Below are 27,625 nucleotides of genomic sequence, written 5' to 3'. Positions count from 1 at the left end.
ATTTTAATATTATCCGTTATTCTGTTTTCCGTTATATTTGTGTGTCTGTATAGTAACTTTATTTTATTTCAGTTTTTTGTTTTAGTTATTTTATGACAATTTAGCTATTTTAGTTTTTATTTACTTTTTTTTTTTTTTTTTTGGTTAACTATAACAACCCTGGTTATTGGCTAAGAAAATGTATATTTATATATAGTGATCGGTGGAAGATTGATGACCTGTGATGTAAACTGGATTTCTTGAAATTAATTTGTTAATTTATAGGGGATAGAAAATAGTTTGTACAGTATAAAAACATTTTATAATTGAATAATGTAAATGTAAATCAAAGCAAATCAATTTAATGTCAAGTCCAGAATGATAAATAAAAGAAAAGGTGTATAATTCTGAATCATTTGTGGCACCAGATAAATTTTATAGGTGTTTTCAAGGGGTGGGCAATATGGCAAAAGTATAATTTTTTTCAGGAAAATCACAATTCATGATCTTATTTTTTGTCATGTTGTTGTTGTTGTTTTTTTGTTTTGTTTTGTTTTTTTCAAGTTGTCTGAGTAGTACAGCCAAACTAACTTCCCTATTTTAAAACACAGCCTTACAAGTAACAAAATATAAAATAAAGAGAATGGCAGATATTTAGGCCAAAGTGTGCGAAGATAAAATATATATATTTTTAATTATTTTAAATTATATAATTATTTTATATATATTACAAATACACATTTTCAGGTACAGTAAGAGTATTTAGCAGTAGCATTCAAGAAATTAAATGAACAAAATATAAAAATAAAACTATATAAATTTCACTGTATACATTATACATTAATTCTTAAAGCAACTGTATTAAAGTTCTTCAGTCAAGAGCAGTATGTGATTTTTCTCTTTGTGTTTTGTTGTTTTATTAACATTAAAGGGATAGTTCACCCAAAAATACAATTCTGTCATCATTTACTCACTTTCAAGTTGTGTTAAACCTGAATTAGTTTCTTTCTTCTATTGAACATAAAAGTTATTTTGAAGAATGTGGGTAACCAAACAGTTGCTGGTTCCCAGTGACTTTTCTATAGGTTTTTTTTTCCACTATCAAAGTCAGTGGAGATCAGCAACTGTTTGTTTACCCACATTCTTCAAAATATCTTCTTTTGTGTTCAGCACAAGAGAGAAGGTTGTCACCTACATGCATCCGTTTTTCTCTCAACTGTTTACTTTCACTTTAGACATAACCAACTGTGTCTACAGTATATGTAAATCTTGTGTGTTTTTGATAGTATTAGTGCAATCAGACATGAAAGATTAGTCCAGTAATCAGGCGCTGTTTGACAGGCTTTTTAGTGTGCATGCGCTTCAGCTGTACAGTATGTGCTCAGAAAAAGCACATGTCGGAACAGCACGCAAATTAATGTTTAACCGGCAAGGTTTTAAGGCACATGCAAATAACGTACTTTTGTGATTGTGAAGTGCAGTGTCCCGTGAGTATCTACCGCTGAGTTAACATTTGATGTGAACGTACAGTATGTCACGTAACGTTGTACAGTATATTGAGACAGAGGCACCAGAATTGCAGCTGATAGAATGTGTGCTGTAGCACAATACTACAATATTTCTTCGAAAGCAAATCGTGGACACATTTTAATCATCCATGATCAAAAATCGTGATATAGCACACCCCTAGTGTTTCCAAACAGTTTTACAACCCCCCCCCCCTTAGGTAGCCCAAACACAAGCCACTTATTCAGCCAAAAGCTGACACATAAGACCCAAGGGTTCAGGTTTTTTGTGGTTAGCACTGTCCAGATGCACCTGGTAGATGCCATAACTAACTACATTATCATGGTTCCAAAAAGCAGCTTTCTCCATTGATGGCAATTCAAAAGCATGCATACATTCATTCATTTAATAGGTTTTAAGGTAAGTATAAGGTAAACTAAACAGGACAGTTTTGTTAGCTATGATTGTTTTTATTCATTACATACTGTAAGTTCCATGCTTTCATTTATGATGATTAAATCTGATTGTTTCACTATTATTCTGTTACTATACCAACATTGAACCTAAGGTAAAAAATATGTGTGTGTGTGTGTGTGTGTGTGTGTGTGTGTGTGTGTGTGTGTGTGTGTGTGTGTGTGTGTGTGTGTGTGTGTGTATAGTATATATAGATTACACGACTGTCCTAATGTAACACCCTCTGCTCTACCATCTGAGCTATCGAATGTTGATGAGTGCCATGACCCTCACAGGAACACGTCAGAGATACAGAGATACACCGTAGCCAGACACTCACCCACAAACTAAGTTGATTTGGAGCAGTGAGCTGACCTGCCGTGAACCGAGCTGACAGCAGCTGTTCCAGTGTAGCCAGCATACCCACAGTCCAGCTGAACCAGCCCTAAACAAATCAATTCACACCAACCAGCAGGAGCAGCCAAACTCAATCCAATCAATCTGAATTAGAGCTTCAAATACTGCCTATATGAGGTGACAGCACTACTGTTTGCTTTTGATTTACCATGCATATATTCTCTGACTTCGGGTCAATTTGGATTAAGTTTACTTGATTTAATGTTGCAGAACGAAACAACACAGCCACACACAGATCTGAATGACTACAGCCATTTGCTTTTGAGGTTTGTAAAGACTTTTCTATTCCCACAACACTAGTGGTTTTGAGTTTTATTTAAAATTCTGTCATGGTACGCTGATGCTGTGCACGGATCAGTATGGCCTAATTACAACTCCAGTGATTACTGCGAAGTTTAATTAGCGGAAAACAAGACATGGCACAATGAATTCCTCCCCAGATCCCCACACAGAATTTCACGAGTTCTATTTTCTCTTCCCCAAAAAAACACAAGTCTCTAGTGTGTTTGTGTGTGTTTCTCTCCATGCTTCGGGTCAGTTATTTTGAGTAGGTCTCCTGAGGCTAGAAGCAAAGCTTATCCTTTACTGAACTTCCTGTTTAATTCTGACATTAACCCACAAGGACTAGAGCTCCACAGTTTTGGGGATCTGGATTCTTCTGTTACACAAACTGACAAAGTCTAATACATTATGTTTTCTGCATTATCCAAACCAACGGGATGGTGGTCAACTTTAGTACCCTTTGACACTCATACACTCACATGCAGAAGGAAAACAACTCACTGATGCCACCTTATGGACCATTTGGGCCATTGCAAAAGGAGGTTATAGGTTATCATGGTGTAAGGACAGGAGAATATGTTACCTCTATTGCCACCACAATGAGGATCATCTGAGTCTCTGATTCAGGGAAGTATGCTTTGACTTGTGAAGACAAACCAATCAAGGCACAGTTGGTCACCACGGCTATAATGCTCATTGTCTCGAATGCCAACTGGAAGAATAAAAAGACCAAATGTTAAGTTTTCTTTGCGTATGTGTGTGTGTGTGTGTGTAACAGTGTTATTATTATTAAATAAAACTAATTTAAATAAAATAAAATATACAAATGCAATGAAATACTTCAATTTAAAAGTTGAGGTATTAAATTTACAAAAACCTATTTAGAAATTGAAGTAGAAATATTAAAATAAAATAAATAAAATAAATTGGCAAAGGCACATAATATTACTGAAACTCCAAAAAAAAAAGCTTATTCAAAATATTAACAAATACTATAATATTACATAAATAATACTGATATAACACTGGTGTGTGAATATATAGCACCATTTAGATGTTGGGACAGACTTGACTACATGTTTCTTATAAAGACATTTAGTCTTAACTTTAAATGCTTCAAATGATTTTTCACATTCATGTAAGTGGATATCAGATATATAAGAGAGGCTAGTGTGGTTGTTTTTTGGTTATGCATAATGTTTGCTAATCCACTAATCTTTCTTATGACTTGTTCTGTCTAGTTCTGACTCATAGGTATTCTGAGTAATAGGATGAAGCATATCGGATTAAATAAATAAATAAATAAATGATGGAATTTTACATTTGATACTTCAGTACATTAAAAACAAGTACCTTTGTACCATTTACTCAAGTACATTTTTATTGGAGTATTTGTACTTTAACTCAAGTGCATGATTTGTGTACATTTTGTACGTCTCTTAAGCTTTCTTTAAAGTACAGTCAGTTATCAGCTCTTCTGGATGTGAGACTTTTCTCATGAGGTTTTCTCACCTGCCACACCCCGATGTTCGCAGCTGGTTCTGAGAAGGGACGCTTGAAAACATGGCACATCTTGAAGGCGTCAGAATAAACCTCAGTGATGTTGTTCAGCACCACCAGCACAGCAGCCAGAGGATACACACAGGAGAACAGACTCACATAGCCGAACAACAGGAACTGCTCGAGGTAGTCGTCAAATGTGCCCTGATGACCAAAGTTATTTCAGAGAGATTCGGTTTTAAAGGTCAGAAAGGAATGGAAAAGGTCATGTAACATTTAAACTGTGACTGTTTTTGGTGCAAGAAGAAACCTTGGCTAACATTTGAAGTGGACTTCAAAAGAGTGTATTCCTATGTGCTGGTTCACAATTACATTTTATTTCACAGCTCAAGGCACCCAGCTGATCACAGTTACAGGAACCTACCAGATAGGTGTTCATTTCGGTCTCCAGCTGAACTTGTTCCAGCAGGGGGAGCTCTTTATCACCCATCACTCTCCTCATCCTCTTATGGACTTTCTTGTTCCTCCTCCTCTGCAGCCAGTATGGCAGGAAGGCCTCCATCACTTGATTCAGGATTTGAGAGGTGATAAGCAATGTGGCCAAACTCTAATGATCCACACACACAGACAAATAACTTCCAGTTAAAACCATAAGGCGTCTTGTAAAGTTGGTTGCAATTAAGTCATTCAACTACACTTGATTTGTTGCTTGTCGAAGCAGCTGAGTTTTGTGTGAAATACTGACCTGTCTCAAAAGCACCATATCTTGCATGACAAAGGCAATATAGAAGAGAGAGGCAAAGCAGTTTACAAAGTTAAACTGGAAACAAACAAACAAAAAAAACAGGAATTAAAACTACATTTTCACTTCTGAAATGTGCATAATTTTAATAATGCCAGGGTTCCCACATTTTAGACCACTGCCGTTCCACTACTATTCCAATTGTTTATAAACCTTTAAATACAATGATATAGAGACTCATGCATGGAAATCACAATTTTAAAATGAGTGGGAACTCTATATTACAGGCAGACATATATTTACAGGAAGTTAAATTAAAAAATGAAATTAAACATGCCGATATAAGACTGAAAATGTGAAGTATATGAAAAGACAAAAAACTTGAAAGCATACCACCAAAACCTTGAGCACAAGGTGATTTTGAAATGATGACTCCAGTCTATGGTTTTCTGAAAAACAAAAAACAATGTGATTTACTTTCATGTTGGATGGTAACATCTGGAAAATAACTTGTGAAATAGCACACAGAAAAATGATTTAGATCAGTGATTCTGAACTAGGAGGCCAAAAGTATTTAAATAAATAATAAATTAATTATAAAAATATATAAAAAATAATCTAACTCTACATTAAAATGTTAAAATTAACATCAATAAGATCTAAATTTAAACACACATATATATATATATATATATATATATATATATATATATATATTATTTTATTTTATTTTTTTTTACTAAACAACATACAGTTCTGGAAAACAAAACACTCGCAAATTGAATAGTGGTTAATTAACCATGTTAATTCAATATATAAATTAAAAGTGCAAAAACAGCTTTATCCTAATTACAGCAAATATTGAGGAAATTATTGGACAATAAGGTGCTATTGAGAGTATTGAGAATCAGTGATCAGTGAAGTTTTAGGTAATGTTCCTGGTAAGGAAACTCAGGGTTCTGATTTAAAAAAAAAAAAAAAAAAAAAAAAAATATATATATATATATATATATATATATATATATATATATATATATATATATATATATATATATATATATATATATATATATATATATATATATATATATATATATATATATATTATTTCTCTCTCTATCTTTTTTTAACTTTCAGAATTGATACTTTATTTGTCCCAACAGTAACTTTAAATCTTACAATTCGACTTTATATCTTACTATATGACATTATATCTCACTATAGTGACTTTATATCTCACAATGTGATTTCATATCTTGTAAATACAATTGCAATCACTCTGACAGTGTGATTTTATTTAATTTCATATATTAAACGTCATCTCAGAATTACCTTTTTTGTGATTTTGAGGCAGAAATTGGCTTTAGTTTAAAGCTAACTGTTATTGAAAGAAGAACAGGAAAAAAGAAGAATTTCAGGCTCACCCCAGTTTGTGAGAAACTCTGCTGCATAGCGATACAGTAAGTTCATGATCTCGATGACCACAGCATAGATGATGCTAGGTACAAACAGCAGAATGCCGGTCCCAAAGTTTGGATTTTCATTGTATACACTTATGGCCCAGTTCTCCATGTCAAAGTAAACCATCATCACGTAAAAGGACAGATACAGGCACAGCAGAACAAAGGGAACCGACACCAAATATATCCTCAACTGCCGCCTGTCATGGGAAAACAAACACTGTGAGCATCTAGAATATTTACCATATTAATCATGCTTATATTTGTTTGATGTTGGTGCCTTTTTTTTTTTTTTTTTTTTTAAACGTGAGAACATTTCAAAACTTGGTACTTTGAGCTAGGGTAGACTGGTTCCTCTCGGCCCGTGATTGGATTAAACCCCAGAGCTCCGTGGAATCCAGCCCTCGGTTCTTCAAACGCTTTTTTGCGGCTCAGAGTTCCCCACCCGTATGCAAACGTAGCGCTGCATCTCTTCCACACTTCCAAGAATACTGTAGACCAAACCAGGTTGAAGACAGCAAACAGCACATACTTGTCGTAGTCCTCCCAGTCAAAGAGGTAGTAAGGGATACCAATGAGGGCCATGGGTACCAAGGCAAACGTGAAATACTCCAGAAATCCAAAGTAGAGTGCCAGACCCTCACCAAAGTAATGTCTGATGTCATCTACATCATGAAGGACACAAAGGGAACATCTTTAATTAATGTAGCAAAGTGCACTGTGATTTCAATGTGTGTGTTTAATGTTCAAAAACGTCAGACACCAGAGCTGGTGTATTTTTTTAAGATGGTGCAAGTACAAATCTGCTTCACATTTGAATTAAATTAGCAATCAACACTACTCTGAATTCCCACAATAGTTCAAGAGAACAGCTATAATATCACACACACCCACCAAATATGACATTCAGCTGTACTTATATAACTGAAATTCTTCTGAAATTCTTTTCACAGTAAGTTGAAGGATAAAGGCTGGAGTTGGGTGTAAAGTTCATGCTGCCAGCGCACACAGACAGAGTGACTCACCCAGTGGCTGGAAGGACAATTTGATCTTTTTGTACCATGAGAACGAGAGCCTTTTAAGGTCTTCTTTGTTATGGAGAGGAAAATACTGGACTAGGACACCTTTAGACTGCAACCTCCGCACTGGAAAAGAGTTTACCATTAAAACGTAACTTAATCTTCAGAAATGAAAAAGGCATAGTGAAAAAAAATTAAATAAATAAATAAATGTTAAATAGCAAATATGACAATCTGAATGGCAATGTTTTGAATCTAGTTTGATATCTAGCTGATATAATATTGAGGAATATTCAAAAGTATGTTCTCTAAAATGACATGGGGCCCTATTTTAACGATCTGAAACGCAAGTGTCAAAGCGCGAAGCGCAAGTAACTTTGTGGGCGGGTCTCGGCGCTGTTGCTATTTTCCCGGCGGGATAAATGGCTCTTGCGCCTGGCGCAAATCTAAAATGGGTTGGTCTGAAGTAGCTTCATTATTCATAGGTGTGGTTTGGGCGTAATGTGAAATAAACCAATCAGAGCGTCATCCAACATTCCCTTTAAAAGCAGGTGCGCAAGTTCCATTATGGATTGCTATTATTATGGCGTATTTACCAGGCGCACGCCAGGAGCGGTTCACAGCCGAGGAGACTGATGATGTACATATATGTCTTGCCACTACTGGGCAAACAGGTCTGATCCTTAATTACTACAATTAGCCTGAATAATTTGTAAGCTAGATTTATGCCTATTTTTTTCACATCTTCGTGTCACACCACATTGATTTCCGTCATCTCATGTGTTAAATTTTTTTTAGTGTAACAATTTATGATTTGCAAAAATAACTGTTGCATCTGTGTAGATTATATGAGCAAAGTGGGTATGCGCGTTGTGCATGCTATACATTATGGTCAAGCATGCGCCCTTAAAATAGCATAATGAACAACGCGCAACGCGCCACTGACTTTAGACTAGGTTTTTTCTGGTCAGTGGCACAATTGTTTAATGGAACAGCAAAATAGCACCAGGGATTGTTTGCGCCGGAACACGCCTCCTTTTTTGCGCTGAACCGCCCAGGGAGCACAAGTTCATTCACTAGTTTAGCAACGTGCTTCTGTGGAGGGAAAAGCGCGCTTTGCGCGGGTGCAAAATAGGAATGACACATGCGTCGGTGTACAAAGTCAATTGCGCTGGGTGCAAGATAGGGCCAATGATGTCAGTGGTTTAAAATGATGTTTTATTCTACAAGGGCAGTGTCAGAATAAACCACCATGTTGAGATCACATGATCTGCCAAATACTACTAGCTTATTTCAACATTATTTTTAACAGTACATTAAAAAAATAACAATATTAATATTCCCTCACTGAATTCCATTTCTAAATTTCACGTTTGAATTAAGTAAATAATAACCAAAGGAATCAAAAACATTCGCACCAATAATATTTTAGCACACAGAAATGTAACCATTGGTTAACAGCACTAGTTTTCACCAATTTATTACATTTTGATTAAAGATTGTGAGGATGAACAATTTTTAGGAATAAGATGCACAGATGAATAACACCCAAAAAATTGGGTCATTTTTGATTTCAAGTTGACTTTAAGATACAAACAAACAGAACAATGTTGAAAGCATCAAAGAGCCAAAATGTTTACAACTATCTGGAAAAACTGACGACGACTGTGTTTATCTAATACAGCTGGTGATAGACATACACTTACCAACTGATTTTCCAGGGTAGAGCTTAACCTTAGGGTATCCAGGAACATGCTCTTCATTCTTAGCCCTAAGTGTGTCCAACTCATGTTTGATAATGTATTGACACTCGGCATCACTGAGAAATCCTTCACCATCTCCTATGAGCACAATGCAACAGTATTATAGAACAACCTGGACCTGTATTGTATTTTAATACTGTATCCCTTTTAGAAAAATCAGTCACCCTTTAGTTTGGGAGGCAATTCTCACTATTAACTATGGCTTTTGCCTCAATAAACTCCTAAAGAGCTGTTTCCAGTATTAATAGTTAGTAAGATAGTTGTTAAGTTTAGGAATGGGGTACGATTAAGGGATCTAAAATATGAGCATGCAGAATAAGGCATTAATATGCTCTTCATAAGTACTAATAAATAGAAAATTTGCTAGTAATATGCATGCTAATAAGCAATTAGTTAATAAGGAGAATTGGTCCTTAAAATAAAGTATTTTCAAAGAATCAATATCTCGTTTCTACCTAGTCATATATACACAAAGCCTTTATAATGAACTAATGTGGTTGAAATAACAAAATATAACAGACTCCTCATCTTTGGTTATACTGTAGCTAAATCTCACCATAAAAGTCTTTGAAGCTTTCTCTGTTGGCATAAGTGAACCCTCGCATTATCCCATCTTGAAACTCCTTAAATAACCCTACATCCTCAGCTCCTTTTAAGAGCCTCTGCAATGTGGAGCCCACCACAAAGACATTTGGATTAGACTTCTGACCATCCTGAGCTGGAAACAGGAGCTGATCCACCAACAACTCTGCTCCTGTAAACAGAATCTCAGTGCTAAAAAATACATACTTCACCAGGTCAAATTCTCCCCCAAAAATAAATGTGCATAAAATTTGACAATAAAATAGACTATCATAATACTAAATGGGTTCTTAAAAATGCACTCTTTGTATTTATGTTGGTTTCATTTGGTTTTAAAAACTCTAAAAATCAAGGACTCAAGGACAAATTATTAATTTGTAAACATTATTATACTTGCATTATAATCAGCCAAAATATCAGATTATCTGATATTTTAGGACACTTTTTGACCTTGGCAAATTTACATTCATATTTATAAATATATCCTTACAAATAAGGAAGAATACAAGGAATTTATCATAGAGCCAGCAATATTCATAGTGCACAACTGCATGTTTAATGGAAATCTAATTTAACCTCATCACAGCACTGAAACAGCTTTGTTAAAAGTGATGATGAATGATTTGTTACTTGTGGTTGATTCTGGTGTAAATGCAGTTTTGATTTTACGGGATCTGAGTGCCGCTTTTGACTTGGTAAATCACAATATCCTTTTGTCTCACCTTGAACACTGGGTAGGCATTAAGGATAAGGCATTACTGTGGTTTGAGTCATATCTTAAATCCAGGACATTCTCAGTGGCTATTGGCCATTTTTTTCCTCATCATCTGTTTCTCTCTCCTGTGGGGTTCCTCAAGGGTCAATTTTGGGCCCATTACTCTTTAATCTGAACATGCTTCCACTCAGTAATATATTTATGAAATATAACAATTTATTTTAATTTCAATGCTGATGATTCTCAGTTGTGCAATCCATTTAAATCTAGACATTCTCTGCAGCCTCTTATGGACTGTCTTGAGGATATTAAATGCTGGACGGCAAGTAATTTCCTCCAGCTTAACGATGAGAAAACTGAGGTGATTATCTTTGGTCCCCCAAAACTAGAAACTCTATAGCCAGTTACTTAGACAATCTTACTCCATATATTAAGTCACATGCAAAAAATAAATAAATAAATAAATAAATAAATAAATAAATTGGTGTTATCTTTGACTCTGAGCTTTGTTGAGCTCAGTTGTTAAAAAACGGTTACTATCAATTGAGAATAATTTTCAGGCTTAAATCGACACTTTCTTTAAAGACTTGTAAAAAAGACTGATAAAAAGTCATTTTTGCATTTATCACATCACAGCTGGACTATTGTAATTCTTTATACCTTGGTCTTCTCCAATCTTCATTGGCACATTTGCAGATGGTTCAGAATGCAGTGGCCAATAACTAGTGCAAATCATATCACTGCAACTTTAGTTTCCCTTCACTGGCTTTCTGTCCTTTTAAGAATTCAATTCAAAATATTGCTGATTGTTTTTAAAGCTCTTAATGAACAAGCCCCATCTTACATTGATCTTATTTATTTATTTTTTAATTCAGCTTCTAAGTCTCTCAGATCTGCCAATAAAGCTCTTTTATATGTTCCATGGTCACGACTTAAGGTGACAGAGCCTTTGCACGGTTATGGAATCAGTTGCAACCTGACATTAACAGTGCTTCTTCTATTTCTGTTTTAAATCTAGACTGAAAGGGATAGTTCACCCAAAAATTAAAATTTGATGTTTATCTGCTTACCCCCAGGGTATTGTCTGTGCATTTTTTTTTTTACTCTCATAGATTCTGTTACAATTGCCAAGCATTGTACGACTGAGAGACTGCAACGCCTGAAGCTAAAAATCATAATTTGTGTTCTACTGAAGAAAAAAAGTCACCTACATCTTGGATGCCCTGGGGGTAAGCAGATAAACATCAAATTTTAATTTTTGGGTGAACTATCCCACGCATCTTTACTCTATAGCCTTTCCTGATTATTAAATTATGGATTAGTAACTGTTATCTTTGTACTCATTTTTATTTTATATTTTACTTTATTTTATAACTATTTTGTGCAGCACTTCAGTGTAAGCTGAATTTAATTGTGCTCTATAAATAAAATGTACTTACTTACTAGTAAACAAGATAAATTAGTGGTGAAATGGAGAAAATAAAATATTTTTGTGATGTCTTACCAGATTGGGTGGAGGGTCCTCCAGACAACAGTCATGAGGGAATAATTTTCCTCAATTTTTTTCCCTCAATTTTTTTTTTACCTTTTATATTGAACCATCACCTGTTCTTAATTTTCATATAAAACAGCTTCAAATAATAACAACTCATGTTACTAGTCTCTAGTATTGAAATATTACAGCAGTACTTTATCTTTTACGACAGCTTTATAGTTTGAGTACAATAAAAATTAATTACAGAACTAGTATCCATTTAACCTGTAGTGTCAGAATATTTTAATTAACAAATAGAGCACTGAGCAGTTAATATGACACAGAGTTGCTCATTTTTGTCTGTGCAAGCAATATGTATAAAGTAACTTTGCATTTGTTTGTCCTTTACTGGCAGAATTTGATATTCTATGTCCCTGACCTCCGTGAAGGACAGGGTTCACGTTTGGTGGGTCACAGTGGTTGAGTAACACTGACAGAGGCCCAAAAAACCCCAAAAAACAATGAATTTCAAACACAGACAACTTTAGAGGACAAGTAGATATTTCAGAAAATGTTCAGTTCCTGTCAACCTTTATCCCTAGACGTTACATGCCAGGGGTCTCACCTCCATTTTTCTGCTTGTCTCTGATCCTGTTTAGTAACCAAGTGATGGCCTCTGCTTTAGTGTCATCAGCAAGCTCCAGGACCACCAAAGGGGTGAACGAAGAGACATCACTGTCAGAAACTGACAAGCCTAGTTGCATTTTTCCTGGTCCCTGTGTTACACACAGATGAAAAGAGGCAAGGGGCAAAAAATTTATAAATAAAACATATCACTCTCCTCAAGATTCAGATACAGAAGATACAGGGAGAGAGTTTCCTTCAGAGCAGATGAAACACCACAAGTAACACCACACAATTAACACTGTGAAGAGCGAGCCTTATATGCATCCGTAACTGCTTATGAAAATGTTTTCCTGTTACTCAGAAGACTCGTGCAAATAGGTCATTCTTACTAATAGGTTAGAATAAAATTCATGGCTGGTCAAAAATGTCAATGTAACATATTGTTTACTGCTAGATGATGAAGACATATAATAAAGTATACAAGTCACTGTATAATATGACTTAATCTTCCAATATATACTACTATACAATTCAAAAGGATCAGTAATTTGTTTTTTTAAAGAAATGTACACTTTTATTTAGCTACAGTGTAGGTGTGCACTTATATTTCTGCACAGTCAAGTTCCAAAAAAAAAGTGCAAAATTGCAAAAAGCATTCTGCGAGGGTTAGGTTTAGGGTTAAGGTTGGGGTTAATAGGTAGGAAATATCGTTGGTTCAGTATAAAAACAATGTAAGTGAATGGAGAGTCACTATAAAGGTAAAAAACATATGTGTGTGCATTATTTTGTGTCTGCCTGCTGCTACACTGCACATGTGAATAATATGCATGTGCGCATCTGCTAATGGATTGTGTCTGTATATGTTCAACATAACAACAACCATCTTAAACATGCAATTCTGGGCAGAGAAAAAAAAAAAAACTCCAGACAAGTAACATTCCACATTGCATGAAAAGGTGTGGCAAGAAAACCTCTTTTCTCTGAAATCTATGTACAACAGATGTCAGTAAAACTAAACCTGCAGGTGTAACCCAGAGTTTGTGGACATGTCTCAGAAAAAAAAAAAAAAACAGCATGTGATTCTCATTGCATTACACATTTCTTTAGTTGTCCTGACTGACTGACAGTCAACGTGGTTTGACTTGATTGACAGATTATTGGGCGGAGCTAAAAATGCATGCTCGACAGAGAAACATACATAGACATGCTATATGTGATCCCATTTACATTTATACGGTCAAATAACGCACAAACACCACTCTTGTTACCACTTTACAAAGCCTAAATGTTTGTAAAGTAACATATTAAAGATACAAGCCGTATGTCAGGCCTAAAACCCCACTGACATGTAAACTGTCTACTCACAGTGTAGCACGCGCGATCAGCTGTCCGGAAAGCGAAACAGACGTCAGTCCTGCGCTTAGAGACCCATTTAAGCCACTTGATTTAAAAACCTTGATTTAATTTGTGTTTAATGTAACTGTATGAGACGGAGAGGTTTAAAGTTAAAGCTGACTTGAGTTCCTCCACGTCATCGAGATGACACAGCCCTAATTCTAGATCACACCCACCCACCGTACACTTGACACTTGAATATGCAACTGTGAGTGATTTATCAACACTGATTTAAATACGCATGAGCTTGAAATAGATCCTCTTTAAATCATTCGTGTGTACGCCATACACCGTTATAAATGCGTTTTAACGTCAAAGAAAATTATAATTATTTGTGCCTTCAAACAACACGTATGCAGTGAAAACGACTTCTAAACTGTACATTTAACGCAGATAATACTCTCTAGCCAGCTAGGAAGTCAGTTCACTCGCTGTTGTTGACGCTTTGTCACGTGATCAATACTAGCGCTGTCCGAATCGTGATTGAATCACTCTTTTGAACCGGTTCTTTGTAATGAACCAGTCTGAATTGATTCGCAGCTGAGGGCAACCAATCTCGAGATATTTCTCTGAATTGATTCGCGAATCACTCTGGATCAGTCTGACTTACTGGCTTATGGGTCGTAACTCGGAATGGTTACACTACCACTATTTCTGGCATATATTAAGGTCAAATTAATTTATGTGTAAACCATTTACATATTTCCAATGGACATTGGGATGCTTATGGATGTATTACAAGATAGCAATTACAGATGCACGTATATATAAATATAAGTACAAAAATATGCCTTATTTATCCTTCAGTTAATTTCTCAACTAACTTACTCTGCAAAAGCTCTTGAGACGGTTCTCAGTTTTGTTTTTTAACTGGTTCAACTGCTACAATGAAAAGATTCGACTCATAAGAACAAAAATATGTTCACGATTCAGACAACTCTCTCTCTCTCTGATCAACAAACAGTGTTGAAATCATGGCTGAGACAGTCTTAGCGGGTACTGGGTAAGTGTGACCCTCTAAACACACAATTACATACAAAACCCTTCAAGATATTTGCGTTGTTACTGTTGTTTCAGTTAGTTGTATTCTTTTTAGTTTGCCATGTAAGCGAACTGTTTGTGTACAGTAAGTGTTGATCAATAAAACCCAATAATATTAGATTGTTTGTTGTTAATGTCTTCTGCCTTACTTATTTCAATTCTTAATCTTAATTGCTACAATTGTCTGTCTTAATTCTTATTTTAAAATGTATACTTTAATTTAACTAATATCTAACTAAATGATTAATTGCCTGTATTCATTTTAATTGTAATATAATTACTGTGTCTTTGATTGACAGTCGTTTGATTGACAGCTCTTTCACATCCTCTTTAGACTGGCACAGCGTGTACTGATGTTACTCGGTATTCGTAGTCTCTTCTACAATGTTTTCTGTTTCTTGGACAAGACATTGAGGTAAAATATTTTTCATATGTTTATCTGTCTTCAGCAAAAAATATTAGCAAAATCAAAAATTTGAGCCGGGGACCTTGAATTGACATGGAATGACCCAGGAATGTTTGTATTCCACAGGTACTTAAAAAACTGTCCAGTTTTGTTCAGGATGATCAATTAAGTCTTTTACCTCAAAATAAATGTGATAGTTTAGATTCTCCTTAACTTTTTAAATCAGCAACTTTTTAAGATCCATATCAATTTGTCATCACTTGTGAATCAGTGTTGACCTCATGCTTTAGGGCAGTTTAACAAGGCAAACCAGCAGTTGTTTAAGAAAGTACTGGTTTGTTTTTTCTCTTAAGCTTTGGGAAATATAGCCCCATTGTACCCTGTACTCAGTTTATTTCGTGGAAATGTGCATAATTAAACAATGTCTTTTTCATTGGTAATAAATAAAAGTTTAGAAAAGCATTTCATTAACATGTAAGATGTGTAACATGGACACTGTATACATTTGTTTTTGTTTTTTACAATGCACAATGCTGCTTTGATTTGCAGAGTGAGTTTTATCAACTAATGTCTATGTCTAAGGTTTGTGTTCTCTGGAAGCATATTTGAAAGCCTACTTATATATTTATTTCCTATTTCATATTTTATGTATGTATATATGTATGTATGTACGGTATGTGTTTATTTATTTATCTTCTGCTGTGTAAGTAGATTTTAATCTGTGCTTCCTTAGTATTTCCTGTATGTATGTATTTATTTATTTATTATTTAAATTACAAACGTTTTCAGCTGTGTGATTTTAGTTTCTTTCTAAGTAAAATAAGAATGAGAGGCTGACATTTAATTTTACTGTAGATCATGGTGGTTCGCTGGCTGGCTGCCCTCCTGGAGCCCGACATCTCAGAGCCAACTGAAGGAGGCAGAAGAGAAGATGCTGCAGTGTGAGTAACCACCATTGTACCCTTTGTTTGTATCAAACTATAAAGTCAAATCTGCCTGGCCTTTCAAAATTTAAATTGTTAGATATAGCAAATTGTCTCTAGAGTTACAGTCGTGGTCAGAATTATTGGCCCCCTTGGTAAATATGATCAAAGAAGGCTGTGAAAATAAATCTGCATTGTTATTCATTTTGATCTTTTATTTTAAAAAATCACATAAATCTAACCTTTCGTTGGAGAATAAGAATTTACAATGGGGGAAATATCATTATGACATAAATGTTTTTCTCTAATACACACTGGACACAATTAATGGCACCCTCTTATTCAATGCTTTTTGAAACCTCCATTTGGCATAATAACAGCTCTGAGTTTTCTCCTATAATGCTTGATGAGGTAAGAGAACACCTGACAAGAGATCAGAGACCATTCCTTCATCCAGAATCACTTCAGATCCTTCAGATTCCCAGCCCCATGTTGGTGCTTCTTCTCTTCAGTTCACCACACTCATTTTCTACAGGATTCTGGTCAGAGGACTGGAATTGCCATAGCAAAAGCTTGGTTTTGCGCCCAGTGACCCATTTTTGTGTTGTTTTTAAGGTTTGTTTTTGGATTATTGTTTGGTTGGAAGATCCAAAATTGGTCCATTATAAGATTTCTAACAGAGTCAGTCATTTTTTGATTTTTTATCTGTTGGTTTTTGAAAGAATCAAAGATGTCATGTATCTAAACAAAATGTCCAGGACCTCCAGCAGAAATATAGGCCCACAACATTAAAAATACAGCAGTATATTTCATTGTACACATGGGGTACTTTTTTATCCCTGTGTGCACCAAACCTCCTCAACATTCGTTAGGACAATATAGACACACGTCCTCTTCCATGCAGATTTGTAACATTTTCTGTTGATTGGAAATTCTTAATTATTGCCCTGATGGTGGAAATGGGAATTTTCACTCCTCTAGCTCTTTTCTTAAAGCCACTTCACTAATTTGTGAAGCTTAATTATCTTTTGCTGCACATCAGGAATATATTCTTTGGTTTTTCTCATTGTGATGGATGATTAAGGGAATTTGGCCTTTGTTTTCCCTCATATTTATATTTCTGTGAAACAGGAAGCCACGGCTGGATAATTTCATTGTTCATAATCACCATAGTGCTCAAAATTGTAAATATGAATGGGAATATACTTCACAGATATTTTACTTATAAGAATTTCTAGGGGTGCCAGTAATTGTGTCCAACGTGTATTTGAGGAAAAAAAAAAAACATTTATTTCATAATGATATTTTCCCCCATTTTCAATTGTTTAAGTTCAATGAAAGGTTAGATATTTGTGAAGTTTTTTTTTAAATAAAAGATCAAAATGATTAACAATACAGATTTATTTTCACAGTCTTCTTTGATCATATTTACCAAGGGTGCCAATAATTCTGACCACGACTGAATATTATCCACATAATTGATAACAATCAATATATATTGATATAACCTTCAATTCAGTTTTGTTGTTACAGTTAAAAAATAATGTAAGTTATATACAGTCTACAATACCATTCAAAATTCTGGCTTTAAAAAAAAAAAAAGATTTTAGAAATGTTTTGAAAGAAGTCTTCAGCAAGCTTGCATTTAATTAAATGAAAAATACAGTAAAAACGTTAATATTGTACAATATTGTCACAATTTAAAATAACTTTTTTAATTTTATAATATTTTAAAATGTGGTTTATTTCTGTGAATTTTCTTCAGCCATTACTCCAGTCTTCAGTGTTACATGATCCTTCAGAAACCATTCTAATATGCTGATTTGGTGCTCAAGGAACATTTATTATTATCATCAATGTTAAAAAACTGTCATGAAACACTGTGTAGCACAGTCCCAAGAATGCATGAAGCAGAATTAACTCAATCAGAAACCACGGCAACAAACTAGAAACGAGAACTCAGGCAACAGGGACAGGGAACACAGAACAGAACAGAAATATTTTGACGGTTACAAAAGCAATATTTTTCTTTTCTTTCTTTTTTTTTTTTTTGACGGTTACATAAACAATATTTTGCTTAACATTTTTGTGGAAATCATGATTTTTTTTTTCAGGAGTCTTTAATGAATATAAAGTTCAAAAGAACAGCATTTATTTGATATATAACTTTTTTCTAACATTATAAAAAAAAATATAAATTGCATCCTTGCTATTAATAATACCATTTTTTTTTTATTATTATTATTATTTTTTAAATCGTACTGATCCCAAACTTTTGAAAGGTAGTGAATATGTATTTGAGCCTTGTGGGAGCAATAGTATAAAACTGTATTTTCCTATAATTTTGCCTGCAATAAAATCTGCTAAATTCTTAGCCTATTTTTATTATATTGGTAAAAAAAAAAAATAATAATAATAAAATTATACATATATACGTGTGTGTGTGTGTGTGTGTGTGTGTGTGTGTGTGTGTGTGTGTGTATGTGCATATGCTGTATATACACACACATGTGTGTGAGTGAAAGATAAAATACTAAATGTATTAGTTTAGTAAGTTGGAGTGTTTTTTTTTTTCTTTTCTTTTTTAATTTTGGCTTTCTGTATAGAAGAAACTCATTGCTTCCGTTTCTTTTCCTTTTATTCCTTTCAGACATCACAAGCAAGTTCTGCAGGCAGTTTGTCCACATATCTGACAAAAACTTACTGTGGACATTGATATTTAAGGGGCCAACAGAAAATAAGACCCCTCTGGTGCTGCTGCATGGATTTGGGGGCGGTGTGGGACTCTGGGCACTGAACCTGGACTCTCTCTCTCAGCAGAGGCCCGTTTATGCCTTCGACATGCTGGGCTTTGGCCAGAGCAGCAGACCTCACTTCAATACGGATGCACAGGAGGCTGAACTCCAGTTTGTGGAGTCCATTGAACAGTGGAGGGAGAAACTGGGTCTGGAAAGTATGATTATGTTAGGCCATAACTTAGGAGGATATCTGGCTGCATCCTACGCTATCACATACCCAACCAGGTTTGTAGCTAAAAAGAGAGAGAGAAAAAGAGCACAGCTTCAATGAAATATATTTATTATGATCCTAAATAAATACTTAAAATGTGCAAGCACATTTCAACAATAAAGTACTTTTGATTAATTAACAAAAAGTCACAGATGTCATATTAATTAATGAAAGGTTGTTGCATCTTGCATGGTAATTTTTCCTAATCATAAACATCATAATAATGGTCCTGACAATGGAGTTTAGCAAATGTCAGAATGTGAGATTCGACATTTCATGAGTTTTCATGCATTGGCCATTCAAAACACTTTAACACAGTTACAACATGACTCAAGTTTTAAGACAAAACAAATGATTACATCATTCATTTTGACTAATTTTGCCCTTTTATTCCCTTATTTGTAGAATATATTTATCTAAACTAATTAGAATACTTATTATTCAAAACAATTAACACAGCATCAAACTTTTAATTTGATTAAAAAAATATTGGCATATGGGGTGAATTAGAGCATAGTGTAAACAAATTGTTCTTTCCTCTGTGGTCCATAAAATTAAGTTAATATGCTAAATATAGTAACATGAATTTTGACGCGTGATATTATATACATGAATATTATCTAATGTTTTTGCAAATCCTTTGCGATGTGAATGTTTTTGCATAATCCATACTGATAACTGAAATGCATTATTGAAAACTAAGCATATAGCCATCTGTTTCCATAAATTTTAATTCAGGCATTTACAGTTCTGTATCCTGTGTCCTACTTCAGTTCAAATTTAAATTTGATTTGAAATCAGCCCTTTTGATGAATAGAAACTCGTTTCTGTGTGCTGTTGTAATTGTGCACTCAGGATGCAAACCACTTTTCTTCACATCCTTCCTGTTTCCCCATATCCCACAACCTTTATGTCTGCCAGCAGTTTGACCTCAGAATTTAATTCGAAACTATTTTTGTTAGCATCAGATTTCAGCAGCATTAGAATTGCTGTTTCCCTGAGCATAGTTTTGCTTCTATCCTATCCACTAAGATTTTTATTTTTATTTTAAATAAAAATGCACAGATAACTACCAAAAAAAAATAAAAAATCAATTTTTGGTAGGTGTATCTAGTTGTAACTGTTGTGGTAGGTGAAACTGTGATTGAAAATATGCCACAGACTTTTTACAGTATGTCCTTTTTTTTTTTTACCCACTGTCCAGAGTAAAGCACCTGATTCTGGTGGAACCGTGGGGTTTTCCAGAGCGTCCAGGCGACTCAGGAGACCAAGATAGACCCATTCCTATGTGGATCAAAGCTATAGGGGCAATGCTGAGCCCTTTCAACCCTCTCGCTGGTCTCAGATTGGTTGGGCCTTTAGGTAAGATTTACTCTAATCTGAGAGAGCAAATCAAATGTAATAAATGTATTAATGAGAGAAAGAGAAATGATAGCTCAGGGCTCAAGATGTGCTTGTATATCTTTAATGATGTGGAACAGCATTTGATGAAGACCCAAGGACAGATTTAGCCAAGACGTTGTGCTTGCAATTTCACTGAAATGATTCCCTTAGTAATTGGAGCATGTCTCTTATCATACCTCATACCTGTCTCATATCTCATACCTTAATTACATTGCCTTCTGTGTATATGCTACAGTAAAATTGTTTTGCAAGAACAAATTGGCTTTGGCAATAACCCTAGAATTTTCTAGGATCTGAATATTTGTGTTCATAGATTAATTAGTGCTGTCAAACGATTAATCGCGATTAATCACATCCAAAATAAAAGTTTTTGCTTAAATAATATGTGTGTGCTGTGTGTATTTATTATGTATATATAAATACACACACAAGCATGTATATATTTCAGAAAGTTATGTTATGTTTATATATTAAATATTTTTTATTTATGATATAAATTATATGAATACAAATATAGTCATGTAAATATTTTCAAAATATATTCTGTATGAGTGTGTATTTATATATACATAATAAATATACACAGAACACACATATATTATGCAAACAAAAACTTTTATTTTGTATGCGATTAATCACGATTAATCATTTGACAGCACTAATATTAATATTAATGATGAGGTTCCAATCATATTTTAGCAAGCTTCCTTTTAAATAACTCATCTAGGATCATATTTCATGTCTCTTTCTCTCTTTTCATATTTTTTACATGATGTTAGATCATGGTGTATCTTAATTTGAGATCAGTCCAAAAAGGATGTGTCATCTCAGTTTATTTGAGTGTTAGCTTAGGATAATATCCCCTGGGCAGAAAGTCCCCAGTATTTTAGGAGTGGCATAACCTCATACCCAGAAATCCCCTGACTCAGGATGGTTCTAACATCACAAGCAAGCCCAAACAGAATATACATTTTTCACATTGTATTTGCTGTTTTGTTTTTTAGGGAAATCTGCATATTTCTGAGGAATAGATATTAACATAGTTGAAAGTGTTAAATGGAGCTGTGATTACTATACAATTACTAGTAACTGAAAGCTACCAATAATCAAATTAGCCAGTATGTTTAATAAACAACTCAACAATAATGTGCAGTGGCTGATAGATTTTTAATTAACAGGCACACTAAACTGTAGAGGTCTGACGACCCTGATGAATATTGTTTGTTTTTCTTCTTTTCTTTCCTTTTTTTTAATAACTGTTTAAAATGTCAAAATTAAGAAAATTACAGCAAGACAATATGCATATAATTTCACTCACCTACCACAAAATCCATCATGTCTGGCACTAACTGCTGTTTAATTAAAAAGATTGCTATATGTCCAGCTTGACATTGGTCTTCAGTTTGAATTTGTATTCATTTATTTTTGCTCAAATGGTAGCTCAGTAAATTTGCTGGCAAATATTCAGTATTTCTCAAGTCTATTTGTATGGCATTTTTCACAGTACAAACTTTTTCAAAGCAACTTTAAAGAAAATCATGATGTTATTGTTAATTTCTTTATATCCTCATGCCTTATAGTCTCGTTTAGCAGATTAGAGCTGGGTGATTATTTTTTGCGATAATACAAGCAATCAAGCAGCTAAGATGTGCTATATAGTATTTATCACCCTACTCGAGTATACTGTATGAATGTGGATAAAATTGGACATACTTATATATCCAGCTTTATATTAATACATATTCGCAACAATATAAACAATCACGCAGCTGAGATATACTATTTAGTAAATATCTCTTTGCTTGAGTAAGATTCTGAATGGAGCTGGACATTAGTCTCTGACTATGGGAGAACATGTGACACATGAAGTGAAGAATTGATGTTTTTGGGTAGATTGATTTCAGGTGGATTTTCAATTTTTAGTTTTTACATATGTGTGTTTACATTGTTCTGTAGGTCCCACACTTGTGCAGACTCTGAGACCAGACTTTAAAAAGAAATTTGCAGCTATATTTAATGACAACAGAGTGACAGAATATATTTACCATCTTAATGTCCAAAGTCCAAGGTACCAAATCTATCTATCTATCTATCTGTCTGTCTATCTATCTATCTATCTATCTATCTATCTATCTATCTATCTATCTATCTATCTATCTATCTATCTACTGTATCTATCTATTATGCTTTTGTTGTAAATGGTCTTTTACAAGATATATATGTTAATGCTGAAAGGCTCATAATGGTCTGTTCTTTGTTATGATTAAAATTTTTTAGTGGTGAAACAGCCTTTAAAAACATGACCATTCCGTATGGCTGGGCAAAGATGCCCATGCTGCAGAGAATTGGCCTGATTCACAGCGACATCCCCATTATGGTGATCTATGGCTCACGCTCCAGCATAGATGGCCACTCCGGCAATTCAATCAAAGAAATGAGGCCAAACTCCCATGTAGAGATCATTGTGAGTTCTCCATTCACTGCTCAACACACACTGTCACTCATAGAGACTTTTGCATTGCCTTAAAGAGAGATTTTCTTGATCCTTTAAGATAACAGTTTGAGGAATTATGAAAAGATACTGTAACTTTGCAACATCACACAGATAAATGCATTTGTACGACGACGTTTTAGTGTCATGTTAAAAATAAATAAAAAATTACAAGATTAAAGTCAAGAAAATTCTGAGAATAAATTCGAAATATTTTAAGAAAAAAGTTGAAATTACGAAAATAAAGTCAAAATATTTTGAGAATAAAGTCAAAATTACAAGAATAAAGTCCAAATATTCTGAGATTAAAGTCAAAATAACATGGCGATATTAAAGTTATAATATTTTGAGATTATAGCCTATATTGCGCATGCAAATGGCAAGGATTGGGAGCACTTGGAGAAATTCCGCTGCCCTGGCAACTAGTGGTGAAAATGTGAAGACTGACAGGTTGGATGCCACAGACGTTTTATTTTATTTATTTATTTATTTATTTATAACATGAATTTATTATCATAATTTTGACTTTATCCTGAAAATATTATGACGTTAATCTTATTTAGTTAGTTATTTTTCAACGTGGCACTAAAATGCCACCGAAGAGTATTTGTACTGCATGCAAACACAATCTTGGCAGAAGCCCAAAAATCAATAATTAAATAAATAAAATACTAAGGAGATATTTGATTTATTTATTTATGAACTAGTATTTTCTGAGTCAGTGTCACAAGATAAAGTTGACGATCCTGACTCGCCATCTCCTGAGGACGCGTGCCTTTAGAGAGAAATGTATCTTTACGGATTAGCCTACATAATGAAAGAGTTTTTGTTTTCGATTTGAATCATTTAGTTACAAAGTATTTAAAGCATTCTATTTATCATGTCTGTGAGGAGGCAAGTATTCACTGAGTTTCGGTTCATCATTTATTGTGACACGCTCCTGCTCAAGACCAAGATGACAAAAAGCACATTTTACAAAAGCACAGATTTTTGTGTGTGCACAGAAATAAAACAGGGATGTGATTTTTCCGTATAAATACGGATTTCCGTATTTTCCGATCTCTGAGGGACGACCCATATGTTTTGCATTCACTTTTAGTGCTGCGCTTGGTTTAAGCCGCTTTAATTTGCATTTGGGAACTCAACATTTGTCATTAGAAACATTTATAAATCTGTTGTTGTTTACAAAGAAGTTTCAGTGACACATAATCCTTCAGAAATCATTCTAATATAGTGATTTGCTGCTAAATGTTAGAAACAGTTTTGCTGCTTAATATTTTTGTGGAAACAGTGATACCACTCAAACATTTGTATAAGATTTAAAAAAGAGAGAGAAATTAATAATTTTATTCATCATGCACGAAAGTGACAAAAAGTAAGTGAAGACATTTAAAATGATTTCTATTTAATAAATGTATTAACGAATTTAATAAATTTATAAAAAAAATCCTGAAAAATAAAGTGCATCATCATTTCCACACAAAATATGAAGCAGCAAAATTGTTTTCAACATTGATAATAATCAGAAATGTTTCTTGAGAGTCAAATTAATGATTTCTAATTAAAAAAATGGGTGGGCGTGGCCGGATTTCCCTTCTTTTTTGTCTCTAGTTGATCACATGCCTGATAAAAGTAGACCCTTTCAATTCCGATTGATGTATTACTCTTACCTTTATTAGCAAAAATGACGGCATATGTTAAGTTTCTATTCTGGTGCGCTTCAGCTTCCACTCTCCACACAAACAACTGTAGCCTAGATGCGTCTAACAGAACACGTTTATCTAGGTTACATTTTTTAATTAATATTGTGAATTGCAAGTGTTTTATGTCTGTAGATTTTATTTTAGGCAAGTCATGTTGATTTGAGAAGGTTAAATTGATCAAACATATGCTCAACTCAGTCTGCCACTGGCCACTTGGTCGTTACTTAAAAAAAAAAAAAAGAAAACGTGAATTTAACAAACATAAAATGTTCCAAACATATTTCTAAATTAACTTAATAAAGAAACAAAAAGAAATATAACCACTTTGGCATTAAAAAACAAAACTGTACTAGCCTATTTGCTGCTACAGCAGCTGTGTAAAGGGGAAGAAAAAGAGAGAGAGAAAAAAGACAAGGCCTCGGATCAGACTCAGGCCTGGAATTCTTATAAGCTGTTGGAAGTGCAGGGCTCTATTCATTCCTTGTTTCAATTAAAGGTTCCCCCTCGGCTCGGCGGGCCCCCAATAGGCCCGGGCCCATATGCACATGCATAATAGGCCTACCCTGCATACACAGACGCTACGCACTTGATTTCTATTGTAAAACAGTTTTCGAATACAGTACTACATCTTTCCACGAACTCTCGTTGCATTGTGACAGTGACAGTAAGACCCGCCTTCTTTGATTTGATTGGCCATCTCGATCATTTTGACATTGTTGAGCACTGTTGGACCACTGAGGCAGACCAGCCTAAAAATGTAACTTTTAAAACGTTTTGGAATCCTAACAACAGACAGCTTTAAACATTCTTATACACAGAGTCTTATACTATATATCAGCTATGACTATTTTAGTCTTTCAGATGACAAAATGGAAGGAAAAACAGTAATAAAAATTAGACATAAATGACTTGGCACAGCCCTTGCGACAGTACTGCTTGCCGAACCGTGGGGCCTGGTCTGTAGGGATCACAGATCATCTACGATCCGTTGCACCCCTGCTGGCAACTGATTTTAATATATGGGATTATTAGCAGAAATCATACCATGTGTCATGTACTCACAGGGACAGTATTCTTGCATTCATTATATGTAGAGTGCAAACCTCCCAATAATCCGACTTTTATCTGTCAGCCCAAATCCGACTTTTGTGCAAATCCGATTGAAATCCGATCATATTTAGATAATCTGAAAGACAACAAACTAAATGAAATCCGATTTTTGCAAATCCGTTTCGAGCTAAAAATTAAAGAGCGCTTATGGACACACAAATCGGATATGAACAGTTGCAATAAACTGTGTGGACAGTCAGTTATTTAAATCAGATTCCATCCAGATATGCACAAAATCAGATTTGGGTTGATAGTCTGAACGAGGCTAATGTAGCTCGAAACGGATTTGCAAAAATCAGATTTCATGTAGTTCGTTGCCGTTCAGACTATGATTGGATTTCAATCGGATTTGCACAAAAATCAGATTTGGGCTGACAGTCTGAAAGAGGCTTTAGTCTATTTCTGCAATGCCTTCGTGTAATCTTTGAATTATTAGGAAAGTTAGTTATACAAAAAGAGCCAAGAGAAAATATGGCAATGTTTTACATCACCATCTGTGGGAGTGGTTCAAAATAAACACCCACAGTTTATTATAATTTATTATGGCTCTTCTTTTACACATATTGTGTTCTTGGTAATCTTAGGCTGTGCCTGTGTACTGTTTGACTAATGTTAAACTTCTAATTGACATGCATTGGTTTTAGGCCATACGAGGTGCAGGACATTATGTGTATGCTGACCATCCAGAGGATTTCAACCAGAAGATACTTCATGTCTGTGAAACAATAAGCTGAAGAGTGATGATGAAGGTACTTCCTGTCAGGAACTCTTCATACGTGGCTTTCTGCAGAAGTGTGTATCTCAACATTAGCTTGTGCATGTCATGATCTTCACTGCTTCCTAATTTTGGACCTGAGAGTCTAGAAGCCTTTGTTTTGCACTACTACTGACTTTTTACTACTGTTTGCATGTCACATAATTATGACATGATGATGTGAAAAATTAAAAAATGTGAAAAATTAAAATGTTTATATTTTTACAAAAATCTATTTATCTTTGATTTTGGTATAAATAATAATGAATTATTATGAAATATTATAATGTTTATATTCTAAGGTTTTTTGAGTGAATATTAGTTTTATTTATATAGACTTTAAAGGGATAGTTCACCCAAAAATGAAGATTTGCTGTGAATTTACTCACCCTCAGACAAAGGGTGAGTTTTTTTTTATTTTTTTTTAGCTGAACCGTGGTCCTTGGGGATTTATAAAATCTTATGAAGTGAAACAATCAGTCTGGCCATGAAAATGAGTATTATTTACAACAATGTTACATGTAATCCATAGCCTCATGCAAACGCTCCTTGAGGGATTTCATTCTTTTGAAACTTTCTTTTCTGGACTGAACCCTTTAAAACTAGAGCAGCACAGATCTACACATTACTCAATCAAAACTCTTATATAAGTGCATGACAGTCACTCTGGCTCTAGATATGGTCCTATGATAATGGTGATATCTGCATGCGTGAACCAAGCACTTGAATGAAGGGGTGAAATGAAGGTTTTTATGGTTTCTCATTTGCCACATTTCCACCAAAATTACTCGGAACAATTGTACCAGGAACAGTACAGGTACCAGTTTCCACCGCGGTCTAAAGTACCGTAAAGATTAGGCAAATAGTCTG

General features: G+C 34.4%; 2 protein-coding genes across 3 annotated transcripts in view; one reads left to right on the top strand and one right to left on the bottom strand.

Moving 5' to 3' along the window:
• Positions 1-14,359, bottom strand: part of LOC109061779 (anoctamin-10) — a 29,056-nt gene extending 14,697 nt beyond the window's left edge. Inside the window, exons 1-12 of the mRNA XM_042772012.1 lie at positions 13,885-14,359; positions 12,518-12,668; positions 9,678-9,875; positions 9,065-9,199; positions 7,365-7,484; positions 6,671-7,004; positions 6,304-6,539; positions 5,273-5,328; positions 4,883-4,957; positions 4,562-4,744; positions 4,150-4,341; positions 3,221-3,349 (exon numbers count right to left, since the gene is read on the bottom strand). Of these exons, the coding sequence (XP_042627946.1) occupies positions 3,221-3,349; positions 4,150-4,341; positions 4,562-4,744; positions 4,883-4,957; positions 5,273-5,328; positions 6,304-6,539; positions 6,671-7,004; positions 7,365-7,484; positions 9,065-9,199; positions 9,678-9,875; positions 12,518-12,656 (1,797 nt within the window). The 5' untranslated portion in view covers positions 12,657-12,668; positions 13,885-14,359. The remainder of the gene's footprint in view (positions 1-3,220; positions 3,350-4,149; positions 4,342-4,561; positions 4,745-4,882; positions 4,958-5,272; positions 5,329-6,303; positions 6,540-6,670; positions 7,005-7,364; positions 7,485-9,064; positions 9,200-9,677; positions 9,876-12,517; positions 12,669-13,884) is intronic.
• A 157-nt stretch (positions 14,360-14,516) lies between these two features.
• On the top strand, positions 14,517-27,017 carry LOC109105341 (1-acylglycerol-3-phosphate O-acyltransferase ABHD5-like). 2 transcript variants are annotated; one of them, XM_042772013.1, is made up of 8 exons: positions 14,518-14,917; positions 15,290-15,370; positions 16,217-16,302; positions 18,935-19,307; positions 20,498-20,655; positions 22,654-22,765; positions 22,975-23,161; positions 26,646-27,016. In XM_042772013.1, exons 1-8 carry the CDS (start codon positions 14,889-14,891, stop codon positions 26,733-26,735), a joined length of 1,116 nt encoding a protein of 371 aa, XP_042627947.1. In that variant the 5' UTR covers positions 14,518-14,888; the 3' UTR covers positions 26,736-27,016. The 2 variants fall into 2 exon arrangements, with proteins under 2 accessions (XP_042627948.1, XP_042627947.1); XM_042772014.1 differs by lacking the exon at positions 15,290-15,370 and having other exon boundaries at positions 14,517-14,917; positions 26,646-27,017.
• The last annotated feature ends 608 nt before the right edge of the window (positions 27,018-27,625 follow it).

Source organism: Cyprinus carpio, chromosome A16, assembly GCF_018340385.1.
Source record: "Cyprinus carpio isolate SPL01 chromosome A16, ASM1834038v1, whole genome shotgun sequence".
Lineage (NCBI taxonomy): Eukaryota > Metazoa > Chordata > Actinopteri > Cypriniformes > Cyprinidae > Cyprinus > Cyprinus carpio.
Note: the sequence above shows the minus strand (reverse complement) of the source record. Positions and strands in the feature narration are given on the sequence as shown.

Excerpts from the sequence above, each read along its gene's own strand:
- LOC109105341 (XM_042772013.1), top strand. The coding sequence starts at position 14,889 with ATGGCTGAGACAGTCTTAGCGGGTACTGG. Across the intron at positions 14,918-15,289 it reads ACAGTCTTAGCGGGTACTGG|ACTGGCACAGCGTGTACTGA; the intron begins GTAAGTGTGACC and ends CATCCTCTTTAG. Across the intron at positions 19,308-20,497 it reads GCTATCACATACCCAACCAG|AGTAAAGCACCTGATTCTGG; the intron begins GTTTGTAGCTAA and ends CCCACTGTCCAG.